Source organism: Vulpes vulpes, chromosome 1 (assembly GCF_048418805.1).
Source record: "Vulpes vulpes isolate BD-2025 chromosome 1, VulVul3, whole genome shotgun sequence".
Taxonomy (NCBI): Eukaryota; Metazoa; Chordata; class Mammalia; order Carnivora; family Canidae; genus Vulpes; species Vulpes vulpes.
In genome coordinates this window covers 22,261,207-22,276,277 of record NC_132780.1, presented here as the reverse complement: position 1 = coordinate 22,276,277, position 15,071 = coordinate 22,261,207, and the positions used below count along the sequence as shown (strand labels likewise).

Genomic DNA, 15,071 nt, shown 5'->3' with positions numbered 1-15,071 from the left:
GAGTACATGACCTTGATTTCAAGACATATTACAAAAACAAATTATTCAACACATAAAAGTATAGTATAAAATAGATAAATACAACAGAAGAGAGTCCAGAAATAAACATACACATAAATGATTAACCTTCAATGAATATACAAAAACCAATTTAAGGGAGAAAAAAAAAATCTTTTAAATGAATATGGGTATCATATTTATTTTTTATTTTTTATTTTTTTAAAGTAATCTGTATGCCCAAATTGGGGACCAAACTCATGACCCTGAGATCAAGAGTCACATGCTCTACTGACTGCCCTTGGGTATCCTTTTTTTTTTTTTTTTTTTTTTTTAATTCATTCAGAGAGAGAGAGAGTCAGGCAGAGACACAGGCAGAGGGAGAAACAGGCCCCATGCAGGGAGACCGATGCGGGACTTGATCCCTGGTCTCCAGAATCACACCCTGGGCTGCAGGAGGCGCTAAACCGCTGCACCACTGGGGCTGCCCTATTTTTTTTTTTTTTTAATATTTTAGTTCTTAATTCATGAGAGGCACAGAGAGAGAAGCAGAGACATAGGCAGAGGGAGAAGCAGGTTCCTTGCACAGGGAGTCCAATGGGGAACTTGATCCCTAGACCTGGGATCACACCCTGAGCTGAAGGCAGATGCTCAATGGCTGAGCCACCTAGTTGTTCCCATATATATATATTTTTAATTAAGAATGTCCAAAAGTTAACTGAGAAAGGCACATTTACATCAGGAAAAAGAAAAAGAAAAAACTTACAGAAAGAAACATAGGAAAGAGGGATCCCTGGGTGGCTCAGTGGTTTGGCTCCTGCCTTGGGCCCAGGGCATGGTCCTGGAGTCCCGGGATTGAGTCCCAGGTCGGGCTCCTTGCATGGAGCCTGCTTCTCCCTCTCTGCCTGTGTCTCTGCCTCTCTCTCTCTCTCTCTCTCTCTGTGTCTCTCATGAATAAATGAATGGAGTCTTTATTTTTTTTTTTGAATGGAGTCTTTAAAAAAAAAAGAAACAGGAAAAATTATGTCTTTAAATTTGGCAAACTTTTTTTTTATATTCAAGATCAAAAGGATATTCAGTAAAAGAACAAATTAGACTTCATTAAAATTTTTAAAATTTTTCACAAGAACAGTGATTGAAAAGACAAAATCAAGACTGGAAGAATATATTGGCAAATATTTAAAATAGAAGATTTTTATCACTAATCCATGGACAAATGTCAAAACTCAGTAATTACGATGGAAAATCATATAAACAGAAATTTCAAAAAAGAGATGATGGTTGGAAATTAACACATGAAAAAACCTCTAAACACCATATCATTAGGGAAATACAAATTAAAATCACAAGGTGTCACTACTCACCTATTACATTGCTGAAATTAGGAAGCCTGACCATACCAGGTATAAAGATATAAAGAAACTGGAACTCTAGTAATGGTTTTTCTGGTGAGAATGTAAACTGGTATCACCACATTAGATTATCCTTTATTAAGTTAGACATTTAACTACTCTGTGACACAGGAATGCACGGCAACATATTAATCACAAAGCCCTGCAATCTTTCCCAGGACACCTTGAGATGCAATACAAATTAAGCCCAAATAGGAATAGGAACTATTTTCTGACTTGTACTATGCCTCTGATATTGACATTATGACTCACAAAAGCTATTCACCCCTTCACACTGGAAACCACAATTCTATCCTAAACCTAACCCCAAAGGGCACATAACCTCCAAACTTCAAGGTGACTTAAACAATAAGGTGTTTGTCAATGCATGTCAATGCACAACAGTCAATGGTGATGCAAACAGTTTCCTAGCTGGGACACTTGGAGTAGGCATAAATCTATCATGAGAATCACATGAAAGAATAGCATCATGAAGGAAACCTCTGTGATCCACCAAGAACCCAGACTGCTCCTATCAACAAAGCTGGGTCTCATTTACACCCCATGCAGCTCAATTAGGCTATTGCGTACAATTTCCTTCAGGATTTGGAGCACAAAGATCTCCCCTGAACACACTGGGAGACTGATGGATGCTGTGGGGACATGCCACATGGTAGAAGAGAGATACCTTCTGCCAGAGGTACTCTGCACATCAGAAAGTCAGGTTAGCTGAAGAAACAGTCGCAAGCACCTGATACCTGTAGTGATTTGGAGATCCTCATAAATAAAAGGTTCAATTGGTCAATCCCATGGAAAGTCTACACTCTGGTGTGTTGTTAAACTTGGTGACAGTGCATTCCCTTGTGGCTAAGGACTTTCTCTACTATGAACTTCCCAGTGCCTGATGAAGCAGTATCTTCCACCAAAAATCTTTCCACATTTGCTGCACAAAAAGGCTTTTCTCCAGTGTGGACTTTGTGGTGCTGAACAAGTCTATCCTTGAGGCTGAAGGCTCTCCCACATTCATTGTACTCAGAGGTTCTTTCTCCAGTTTGGATTCTCCGTGCTCAAGATTTCTTTTATAAATGGAGGACATCCCACATTCATTACACTTATTCAAGGCCTCTTTCCAGCATGAACGTTTTGGTGTTGAATGTGAGTGGATCAGTGATCAGTGTCTAAAGAATTTCCCACATTCTTTATATTCATATGGCTTTTCTCTAGGGTGAACTCTCTGGTGTTCACTGAATTCAAACCTTTTTATGAAGGTTTTCTCATGTTCGCTACATGAGAAACTTTTCTCCGATATGGATTCTCTGGTACAAAAGAAATATTTTTCTGTGGATGAAAGATTTCCACATTTACTGCACTGAGACGGCTTTTGCCAGTGTGGACTTTCTGGTGTTTAAAGAGGGTGGAGCTGTGTCTGAAGAACTTCCCACATTTGCTGCACTCAAAAGGCTTTTCTCCAGTGTGGATTCTCTGGTGCTCAAGAAGTCTGCTTTTGTAGACAAAGGACTTTTCACATTCACTGCACTTATAAAGTCTTTCTCCAGTGTGGATTCTCTGGTGTTCAAGAAGTCTCTTTTTATAGATGAAGGCCTTTCCACATTCACTGCACTTATGAGGCCTTTCTCCAGTGTGAACTTTCCAGTGATGATTAAGACTAGATTTGTGTCTCAAGAACTTCCCACATTCGTTACACTTGTAAGGCTTTTCTCCAGTATGGATTCTCTGGTGCTCAAGAAGTATTCTTTTATAGAAGAAGGACTTTTCACATTCATTGCACTTATAAGGCCTTTCTCCAGTGTGGATTCTCTGGTGATCAAGAAGCCTCCTTTTATGGATGAAGGACTTCCCACATTCATTGCATTTATAAGGCCTTTCTCTAGTGTGAACTTTCCAGTGATGAATAAGACTGGGTCTGTGTCTAAAAAATTTCCCACATTCATTACACTCATAAGGCTTTCCTCCAGTGTGGATTCTCTGGTGCCTTAGAAGTATTCTTTTGTAGAAGAAAGACTTCCCACATTCACTGCACTTATAAAGCCTTTCTCCAATGTGGATTCTCTGGTGCTCAAGAAGTCTCTTCTTATAGATGAAGGACTTTCCACATTCATTGCACTTATAAGGTCTTTCTCTAGTATGAATTCTCTGGTGCTCAAGAAGTCTACTTTTATAGATGAAGGACTTCCCACATTCACTGCACTTATGAGGCCTATCTCCAGTGTGAACTTTCCAGTGTTGATTAAGACTAGATTTGTACTTAAAGAATTTCCCACATTTGCTACACTCATGAGGCTTTCCTCCAGTGTGGATTCTCTGGTGCTCAAGAAGTCTTTTTTTGTAGAAGAAAGACTTTTCACATTGACTGCACTTATGAAGGCTTTCTCCAGTGTGAGCACCCTGCTGCTCTGTGAATTTAACCTTTTTGTGGGAGGCTTGCCCATGTTCACTGTGTTGCCCTTGCAGAGTGTGAGACACTGCACTTCTCCCCTTGCCTCTCTGTGGATGCTCTCTGCTGGGGATGGTCTGGTGCTGGACAAGGCCCACAGTCCCCAAGGAAACATCCTCAGCCTCTCCACAGGTGAAAATACTGTCTGACACAAGGATTTTGCTCTTCATGAACAAAGCCCTGCTCTCTTCCCTTTCAAGATCCTTCTCTCCATGGTTCTGCTTCTGGTGCTGCTGTAGGTATGAACTGAATAAGCACAGTTTTCCACAAGGCCCACAAGTGCATGGTTTCAGCACAGCGTGAGTTCCTTTGTGTTCAGCCAGGTACAAGATGTCTTTCTCCACTGAGACACACATATTGCAGGAATGAACCTTTGGGATAGATCGGCCTGGATCTGAAGTTCTGGCCTGTGGCACTCTTTCCACAAAAACATACTGCTCAGAAAAAGCTTCCACAGCTTTTACCCCATGCCAACAACCTAAGAGCAGAAAAATGCTGGTGAAGTGTATATAGACTTTGGTGAGACAGGACAGCTCATTACAAATGTGTGTAGGACACAACCAGGACTGAGTCCATGGGATTGTTTTCAAGACAAAGGAGCCAGGATCAGGTGGAGGAAGGGGACATTGTGTAGTACCACGCCTCTGATGGTTATAAAACAGTGTGGGGGGAAGGAAGGTACAGAGGCCTCAAAACTAGCAAGAAAGTAGGATACAGTGATGTGCCAGCAAGACAGGTCTGGTACAACTCCCTCCTCTGCCAGTGGTTCCCAGCAGGACCTTGCCTGCTTATGACAAGTGTGTGCTATAAAGAACATGTATCCCACCCCAGAAAAAGGCAACTGCCTCTGGGTAGCTGGTGGTCAATCATTTAGGGCTATGTGCACATGTCATGACATATGGAGGGTAGGCTAATGCTACAGAACATTACAGAGAGAGAGAATTGGGTAAAGATGTGAGGGACACAGATTTAAGGGACAGTCAGGACTAGAAGTCACAGCAGAAATGACAAGTGGGCGAAATGTCAAGCATGGGGAGGAAGGACTGAAATGAGGTGTAGCTATGAGTCTTGGCACTAAAATAATAGTGAGCAAAGGACATTTTCCTGGTATGGCATATACAAAGTCCTGAAATCATGCCTTCCCACTGCTCCAGGCCTAGGATCCCATTAATCTCCTTTCCCATGGTTAGAGAAGTATCTGAGCTGTTAGGCACTCAGGATTCTCCTCTACTTCTCAGCTCAACCTAGACAATTTTCTGGGACCCAGCAGATTGAAGTCCTCAGGAGAAAACAAGGCAGTTAAGTGGCCAACATTGGCCCAGAGTGACTGTACTCATAGACTACAAGAAAGAAATCTATTACTAAAAGGATTTTGAAGACAGTCTTGCAAAAAGAATTAGGGTTGCCTGTAAATACTAACCATGTCAGTATCTATAATTTCCAAGACAAGCAGTACACAAAACAGAAGAGGACAGAACCTGTGATACAGATCTTCCACAAATGGAAACAGTCAACACAGAAAGGTAAGGCAAAGCTAATCAGCATTGATCAGGCAGGTACAAGACTCAGAAACCAAACCTTTCTGTGAGAGGCTTCAAGGCAGAACACCCTGGGAGTTTCATAAAGCCCAGGCCCAGCAAACACAACACCCATGCCAAGAAACCAGGAAAGGAAGCAGTGCCCATGGCCCAGCTCTGAGAGGGACAGAAACCCTTGGGAAAAGGAGCAGAGCACAGCCCCACATAAGACAATGGTGTGGAAATGAGGTTCCTTACCCAGAGAGGCTATAAGTGCCAAGTTCTCCAGCATCACGTTGCAGTACAGGTGTCTCTGAGCCTCATCAAGGAGACTCCACTCCTCCTTCGAGAAGTACACAGCCACATCCTCAAAGGTCACATGGCCCTGTTGTGATGAGGGCAGAGGAGTGTATAAGCAGACTCTCTAACCAAGACCCCCAGGCCATGGCCATGGCTCCCCAACTCAGAGGAGATCCTAGGTCCTTCTCCAACTCAGCTCCTCAACTCAGAGGAGATCCTAGGTCCTTCTCCAAAGGTACCTGCTCTTCCTCACTCTGTCAATCATCAATAAGGACTGATGGGGAGAGAGGTTCTTACCTGTCTGTGCTCTAGGCTGATGCACAGAGTGAGTCCCTGCCACTCTCTTCACAGTCAACTCCCCTGGGATCATACAGATCATGCCCCATATGTCACTTATACTCAGCCTTCTGGCTTAAACCCTGAGTACAAGGACACTCAGTGTATCTTCACATTCCCTCCCCATTTGCACAGCACTCCTCTCTCACATGCCAGGCCAAGACTACTCACTCACGATACCACTGCCACCTATGTCAAACTCCTCACTCTGTCAATCATCAATAAGGACTGATGGGGAGAGAGGTTCTTACCTGTCTGTGCTCTAGGCTGATGCACAGAGTGAGTCCCTGCCACTCTCTTCACAGTCAACTCCCCTGGGATCATACAGATCATGCCCCATATGTCACTTATACTCAGCCTTCTGGCTTAAACCCTGAGTACAAGGACACTCAGTGTATCTTCACATTCCCTCCCCATTTGCACAGCACTCCTCTCTCACATGCCAGGCCAAGACTACTCACTCACGATACCACTGCCACCTATGGTCCTTGTCATAGGCACCTCTCTGGCCTCCCCATATGCCATTCTGCACATGGTACCCAGATAGTGACTGGCAAATGCAGCAGGATCCAGGGTTACCCCAGGCCTCTAATAGACCCTCCTGCCAAAGGCAGTCCCAGCAATGCTCTAAGGACTGTCCCACCTGGCCTGGCCTTGTCTTCCAACTTCAGCCACCTAACCTATGTAGAAGTCAGACCCCCTAAGCCCTCCTCCTCAGTTTTGCTTGTGCTGTCCCCATACCAGTCACACTCTTCCTCTCTCCACCTCCTCTCATTCACAGCCCAGTCCCACTTCTCCTACCGCAGCCCAAGAGACTATCAGCTGACCTCCTTTTCCCTTTAGCTAATCTGTTACCATCTGACACTCTTCAGGTTCCAGCAAGAGCTGTCACAAAACAACCTGTGGAGGGAAAAAAGTACCATGCCTTCCTCAGTGTCATCTGATCTCCATTACTGCTCTGCCTTTCAATAAATCTTGCATCCAACCTCTGGGAATCCTGTGCCACCACCTGGACCCCCATAGAAGGCCTGTTCCCTTATACCCCCCACCTCCATACACACACACTCATGGTCACTGTACTTCCTCATGTCTTAGTGATGACAGCCATCCCTATCCAGGTGCCCAAGTAAGTGAGCCAGTCCATGGAGAATATCCTTCCATCCTTCCCCTGTAATGGCATTGCCAACATGATCTTCAGAGTGTATCCTCTTATATGTGACATGGTCTATATGCCTGCCACCACGGAGGGGTATCTTCAAACCTGAACCCTTTCCTTGAAATCCAGATGTGTGTTTCCAGATGCCCACTTGCCACCTCCACTCAGGGATCCCTGCAATAGCTCAGATGCAACATGGCAAAAACCTAACTCCTGACAGCGCTGCTGTTAAATACTCCTGCTATGGACTTCCATCTCAGGTATGGCACTTTCACACTTCCGGCTAAAGCCAAATATCCTGGAGTAATCCCAGATTCTCTCACTCTGTGCAGCAGAAAATCACCCCTACTTACAAAATAGCCTAGAAACAAAACAATCTTCTCCAGCTAGGAGCCAGTGCTATGATCCGGCTACCATTAACCTTCACCAAGACTGCAGTCTCCACTGGGGTCTCCTTGCCTCTACCCTCACCCCCACAATCTATCCTCCACTCTGCAGGCAGAGAAGCCTGTTCAGACCTAAGTCGGGGGGATCCCTGGGTGGCACAGCGGTTTAGCGCCTGCCTTTGGCCCAGGGTGCGATCCTGGAGACCCGGGATCGAATCCCACGTCGGGCTCCCGGTGCATGGAGCCTGCTTCTCCCTCTGCCTATGTCTCTGCCTCTCTCTCTCTCTCTGTGTGACTATCATAAATTAAAAAAAAAAAAAAAAAATTTAGACCTGAGTCGGATCACTTCCCTTCTTTGCTCCACAGACTCACTACACTCAACAGAGGTTCAGTTCCTCAGGCTGCTACTCGAGGACTGACTCTTGCTCCTCAATCTATTCCCAACAGATTTAATGGAGTTCTGCAGTTCAGTGAATACTCCAATGTGGACATGCTGGTTCTTGTGCCAGGAAACCTTTCATCATTTCACCTTATGGACTAGAGAAATGGGACAATTCAACACGACTTCTGATCTTGATTAAGGACCCTGCACCTGAGATGACCCCAGGGCCCAGAAAGAAGGGCCTCAGCACGTCATTATCTCCTTTATGTATGTACCAGGACCATGGAGATGGGGATCAGGGTCAGTGAGCACAATGTCCCAGCACTTACTTCTATTATTTCAATGTGTTCACCATCCTGGAGGCTCCCTGAATCTCACTGCTTAACAATACCTCCAACCCCTCTCCCATCTGGGAGGTGGGCGGTAGCTAAAAGTTGAAATGTCTTTTTTTTTTTTTTTTTAACATTGTATTTATTTATTTTAAAGTAATCTCTCTACCCAACTTGGGGCTCAAATTCACATCTCCAAGATTAAGAGTCTCATGCTTTTCCATGTGTAAACTTCTAATCATCCAGTCTTTCTGGTGATCGGCCTCAACTTGAGGCTATCTAGGAGCCTCACCCCAAGTCATCTCATTAAAATAAACGCTGCGGGGATCCCTGGGTGGCGCAGCGGTTTGGCGCCTGCCTTTGGCCCGGGGCGCGATCCTGGAGACCCGGGATCGAATCCCACGTCGGGCTCCCGGTGCATGGAGCCTGCTTCTCCCTCTGCCTGTGTCTCTGCCTCTCTCTCTCTCTCTCTCTCTCTGTGACTATCATAAATAAATAAAACTAAAATAAATAAATAAATAAATAAATAAATAAATAAATAAATAAATAAAATAAACGCTGCGTGATAAAAGGGGACAGTTAGGATAACAAAAAACACTCCTAACACCCAGAAAATTCTAAGGGTTTTAGGGGATATATGGTGAGTCCATAACAAAATCCAAATACACACACACACACACACATTTTATCACAAAGCCGAGTCCATAACAAAATCATACACACACATACACACACACACACATTTTATCACAAAGGCATATTGTCATTTTAAACAATTACTACTTACTTACATAAGCTTAACTGGCTAAAGCTATACCGTTTTGAACTTGTACTTCCCAGGTGAGCTGAGGCACCTATGAGATCTTGACAGCCTGGGCTGCTCCACCAGCCAGGCTGGCCCTTCCTTGACTCCACAGGGAATAGACTGTCTGCTGAGTCTTCAGAGAAGAGAATCTCACACACTCTCACACCTTCCCTTCCATCTCCATCCCAGCACCCCCCATAAAGCCCTGGACCACGGGACCCTCCCATCTGCAGGCACTCTGCCTGCCCTCCAGCCCCAGACCTCTCTTCATCTCCGGACCTATCTCACAGAAGGGTCCAGATTTTCCATCCTAAATTTGAGATCCAGGCTTGGTCCTGGTTCCAAGATTAGGCTGTCATTATCCGAACATCACTGAGCCAGCTTACCCCAGTCCAGAACAGAGCTTGTATGTCACTTCTATTTTGGGAATCTCGGAAACAGTATGTCCAAAATCCAACTCCTAAACTCTCCCTGACACCTGCTCCTCACACCAGTTTTCTCGTCTCAGCGCTTCCAGATATTCAGCCAAAAGAAATAAAGTTTTTCATCCTTTTATCTCATAGCCACACTCGCTGCAGCAGGAGATCCTGCCAATTTTAAGATTTACCAGGAATCTTATTACTTCCATTCTTTCAGCCACCGTTCTGGTCCAGAAACTAGCGTCACTGTTTCGAGTCTTTTGCAGCATTCTCCCCCGCTCCCTAAGTCCGTGCTCCCCGGAGCCTTTGAAAGACTGAAACTTCAACATCCTCCCAGGTCCCTAGAGCCCTCGCTCCGACCGCCCAGCTGCTCCCTGCAGCGGGAGTGGGACCCCAGCTCTCCCCGGCGCCCCCACGGTCCCTTCCACACGCATTCCACTGGCGGCCAGAAATGGAGGCCCCCTCCTCGAACGCCCCAGGTTCTGGGACCCGGGACCTGGACTGCAGTGTCCTGAGCAGGAGACTCCTCCTTGGGAGGAGTCCCGAGAACACACTCTCACCTGAGCCAGGTACTTTAGCCTGGCCGTCGCCATAGTAACCTGCGGGTTCAACCGGGCCAGGGGACGCGGGATAATGGCGGAGACTGGCAGGAGGCCCCGAAGTGGGTCGCTGCAGCCGCGCTCACACGGAACCTCACACCCGCTCCGTTGCAGAGCACCCAAGTCTTTCGCTCCTCTAGGATCTAGTTTCCTCCGCCAGACGCACGAACGAGCAGCCTGTGGCCGGAAACACTGCCTCCAAGCGAAACAGGCGGGAACTCCCACCCCCTGGTCTTTCGTCCTCGTGGAAACACCCACTCTGCTCCCTTGTTGGTCACTGTGATCCGGAATCTTGGCGCACAGTCTTCTGGGTAATGTAGTTCCTCTAATCCTCAGCTTGCTGTGGGGATAAAAGTCACTCCCCCTCGCCTGCGTATTGATGGCCGAGTAGTCCCTAGGAGAGGACAAATTAAGACCATTGCAAGTGGGGCTCCTGGGTGGCTCAGTGATTGGGCGTCTGCCTTTGGCTCAGGTCATGGTCCTGGAGTCCTGGGATCGAGCTCTCCATCGGGATTGCTGCGGGGAACTTGCTTCTCCTTCTCCCTCTGCCTATGTCTCTGTGGAACCTGCTTCTCCCTCTGCCTGTGTCTCTGCCTCTCTCTGTGTCTCATGAGTAAATAAATGGAAAAGTCACGTCGAGTTGAGTCTTGAGTCTTAGAGTCTTTGAGACACCAAAACCTGTTAACCTTAAAACAAGACTGCCACTTATTTTACCAGCCATAGAAGGTCTTATTTGGGAATAAAAGAGAATTATAATCCAAGAGAAACAAACTACAGCAAAATCGTAGGCAGTCGAAGGACAAAGGAGAGGTTCCCAGTTTTATGGAGAAAAGGAGTGAGTTGGGAAGGCTGTTATAAACTACAAGTCCCGTGGAATAAACTGGGAGTTCGAAGAAGAGGGACTTTTCATTGGCTGAGTTGTTGATTTGGAGGATAAGGGAAGTTTTCTTTCTTCAGCTGGGATAGTGAAGTAGTATCCATATGCTAGGTCAAGTGTATCTCTTCCTATTGGGTCTGCAATTGACTGTCAGTGGTAATGCATGAGAGCTCCCTTTGCCGAAACTTCCTCACTACATTTTAGTGAGGTTTCAGGATTATTGCTATTCATGTATATGTGTGAATATATATACCTATTAAAAGAATCCACTTTAACCTGATTTCTCAACATAAACATTGATGCAGGATTACAAACCATGCAAAGTATTAGAAAACTGAGGTAAGACACAGTCCTTAATTTTTGTGTTTTTTAAAAAAGTATGTTTTCTTTCTAAAAGACTGTCAAGAGAAAATCTTGGAGAAATATTCAAGTAAGAAAAATCAAGGCATTGGGGCTCATGGGTGGCTTAATCAGTTAAACCCAGCTCATGCTCTCTCTTGCTCTCTAGCAAATAAATAAATAAAACCTCAAAGGAAAAAAGAAAACTCAAAGCATTGAGATTTGGAATAAAAAATGTGAATTATATACAACAAAATTCTGTTGCCTACGGTTTTGCTAGTATGCTTCATCATTGGCTACAAAGTAAAGATATAAAAGTAGATATCACATATCCATTGTTGACACTATTTGCTAATTTGCCATGATTGGTGGTGTTGCAAGGCAAAACCACTAAGAGATTGTGCTAAAATACTATTTTGGGGGTGACTGGTAAGGTGAAGTGTTGAAAATAACAGTTATAAATGTAAAAATCCCAACATTATTTTGGAATTTTAGAAGCTATTCATAAATGTCATAAGTCAGTATGTATAGAAGATACAAAAATTATTTTAATATAAAAGCTCATAGTGATTTTTCTTTTTTTCAAAAAAAGATTTTATTTAATTATTCATAGAGACACAGAGAGAGAGAGGCAGAGGCACAGGTAGAGGGAGAAGCAGGCTCCATGCAGGGAGCCTGGCGTTGGACTCGATCCAGGGTCCCCAGGATCAAACCCCGGGCTGCAGGTGGCGCTAAACCGCTGCACCACCGGGGCTGCCCTCATAGTGATTTTTCTATGAAAGATTAATGCAAGTCATAAATTTAAAATAAAACAGTGTCTTATTGGCATAGTAGCATGGAATTCAAGTTCAAAACTAGCAGAGTAAATTATAAAGGTTATAAAGAGGTGCTCACATATTTAGATTCCTCCTGCAAGACTGGGCTATGTTGGTGCTAGAAAACATTGGAAAATAGCTGCTTAAAAAATTGTTCAGGGGAAATAGGGTATCTAACTTTTAAACTCCAATTTTCATCTCTGCTCTTAATCATAGAAAAATTAATTTCAGATAAAAAGGCTTAAGTGGGAATAAAAAATACATAACTCATACAAGGTCATGGAATAAAACGTATTTGTGAAATGATAGAGCAAGAGTTCTCAAGCCAAATATAAAAATTATAAAAAATAAAATAAAATAAAAATTATCAAAACATATACACAAACTATATGAAAATAATAGGCTTCTATTACAAAAAACATAAAAATTGAAATAACAATAATGCAGTTGAGAAGATATTGAGTCATCTATAATTTTTAAAGAGTTAATATGTATATATAAGTACATTTAAAAATCCTACAAATAAGCAAGAGAGAGATTTAAAGCCAAAGACTGCAAAACTCTTGCATACCACTTTAGAATTCCAAAACTCAAACAATAGTTTTAAAAAATAACTTTATTGGCACTCAGGAAAATGAAAAAGGACATTTACGTGATATGATGTGTAGTCAGTCCTGAAATCATGCCTTCTTATAGCTCCTGCTCACCAGACCCAGGACTCCATTAACCTTTGGAAGTTTGTCACCCTGTTAGGCACCCAGAGCTCCCCTCCAACCTCTGGCTCAAGTTGCGTAACTAAATGTAAGTTTGAAGAGAAAAACACAGCAGTCGAGTAGACAACACTAGCCCAGGGTATCTCAACTCATGAGACTACTAAAACAAAAATTTATTATACAAAGAACCTTGAAGGAGAGGCTTACTGTAGCACCCTAGTGGTGTGTGGCAGTCATGACCACTCAAGTGCCTGTAACTCCCCGAGACAGGCAAGGTCCACACAATATCTAATAAAAGAAAGGGCAGAAATTGTGACACATCTGACACAGGTGGGAACAGTCACCTTACCAAGAAGGTACAAAGCCAAATGCATTGGCAGGACAGGCTACAAGACTCAGAAACCAAACCTTTCTGTGAGAGGCTTCAAGGCAGAACACCCTGGGAGTTTCATAAAGCCCAGGCCCAGCAAACACAACACCTATGCCAAGAAACCAGGGAAGGAAGCAGTGCCCATGGCCCAGCTCTGGGAGGGACAGAGACCCTTGGGAAAAGGAGCAGAGCACAGCCCCACATAAGACAATGGTGTGGAAATGAGGTTCCTTACCCAGAGAGGCTATAAGTGCCAAGTTCTCCAGCATCACGTTGCAGTACAGGTGTCTCTGAGCCTCATCAAGGAGCCTCCACTCCTCCTTTGAGAAGTACACAGCCCATCCTCAAAGGTCACATGGCCCTGTTGTGATGAGGGCAGAGGAGTGTATAAGCAGCCTCTCTAACCAAGACCCCCAGGCCATGGCCATGGCCCTCCTCCTCAGCTCCCCAACTCAGAGGAGATCCTAGGTCCTTCTCCAAAGGTACCTGCTCTTCCTCATGTCAAACTCCTCACTCTGTCAGTCGTCAGTAGGAATTGATGGGAAAAGAAGTTGTGTCATCTACTTTCTAGAACTGGCATATAGAGTACCTACCGCTCTTCTGAGAGTCCATTCCCCTGGAGTTCCTCAGATCATTCCACTTGTGCTCATCCTCTTTGCTTAAATGCTGAGAACAAAGACCCTGAGTAATCCATTCAAACTCCCTTCCCATTTGCACAACACTCTTGGGACTGCACCTGCTCTATCTTCACCCTATGGCTGCTACATCCCCAACACCATTGCCACATTCTGGTCCATGTCACAGGCACCTCTCTGGCTTCTCTACAAGACATCTGCATGTGGCATCCAGGGAGTGCTTGCCAACTGCAGCCAGATTCAGAGGCACCTCAAGCCTCTGATGGACCCTCCTGCCAGAGGCAGTTCCAGCCTGCTCCTCTGCTGCTCTGAGGACCACCCCACCTGGCCTGGCTCCTTGTTCCATCTTCAGCCAACCAGACCCTCCATGGACTTCAGGTAGCCTAAACCCCCCTTCCTTTTCAGTGTTGCATGTCCTATACATACACTCATAACCTCTTTTCTCTCCACCCACACTCATTCAAAGTCCAGCCTCATCTGCTCCCATCACATGCCAATATAAAAATCATTGCTTCCAGTAAAAATCATTTGCTTCCAAGCTAACTTGTCAGCTTGTCTGAAATTCCTCTGGCTCTACCAACAGTTATCAAAAAAAGAAAAAGAAAAGTCTGAGCTTGGAGAGGGAAGAAAAAGTATCAATCCCGACCTCTGCATCATCTGACTCCCATTACTTCCTTGTCTCTGAACAGATCTCATAACCACTTCCCCTTGGAAGCCTGTGCCAGTAGCCAACACTCTCCCCTCTCACCACCACACCCCCGACGGTCAGTACTGTCCAGCTTCTGTTAATGAAGACTGCCACCACTACCCAGATGCCCAAACAAGATACCCAGTCCTTGGACAATAACCTCCACATTCTTCCCCCTAATGGCACTGCCACCATAACTTGAAGAGGCCTCCTCTGAAATAGGACATATTATACATGCCGTTAACCTACTCAGATATCTTCAATCTTAATCCCTCCTTTAAATTCCACATTTGTTTCTAACTGCCAACTTGACATCTCCACTGAGGGGTCCCTGGAATATCTCAGACCAAAAGGGCAAAAGCTAACTCTGTGTAGTGTGCCTCTGTTAAGTACTCCACTACTGACTTTCCATCTCAGTACCCGATGCTTCCACATTTCAGTTGCAAAGGCTAAATATCTTGGGGGCATAACTGACTGTTCTCTCATCCATATAGCAGAAAATTGTCCCTGCTAACCAAACAGATTGAGAAACCAACCTCTCTTCTACCAGCTTCAGAGCCAT

The 15,071-nt window shown here is 44.7% G+C and overlaps 2 protein-coding genes across 2 annotated transcripts in view; both read right to left on the bottom strand.

The window, feature by feature from the left end:
- Nucleotides 1–10,328, bottom strand: part of LOC112911911 (uncharacterized) — a 25,443-nt gene extending 15,115 nt beyond the window's left edge. Inside the window, exon 1 of the mRNA XM_072764617.1 lies at nt 10,034–10,328. The gene's annotated coding sequence lies outside the window, so the exon portion shown is untranslated. The remainder of the gene's footprint in view (nt 1–10,033) is intronic.
- Nucleotides 968–15,071, bottom strand: LOC112911928 (uncharacterized). Its single transcript, XM_025988637.2, has 4 exons — nt 15,046–15,071; nt 10,034–10,466; nt 5,619–5,745; nt 968–4,321 (listed from the first exon to the last, which is right to left on the bottom strand). Exons 1-4 carry the CDS (start codon nt 15,069–15,071, stop codon nt 2,649–2,651), a joined length of 2,259 nt encoding a protein of 752 aa, XP_025844422.1. The 3' UTR covers nt 968–2,648.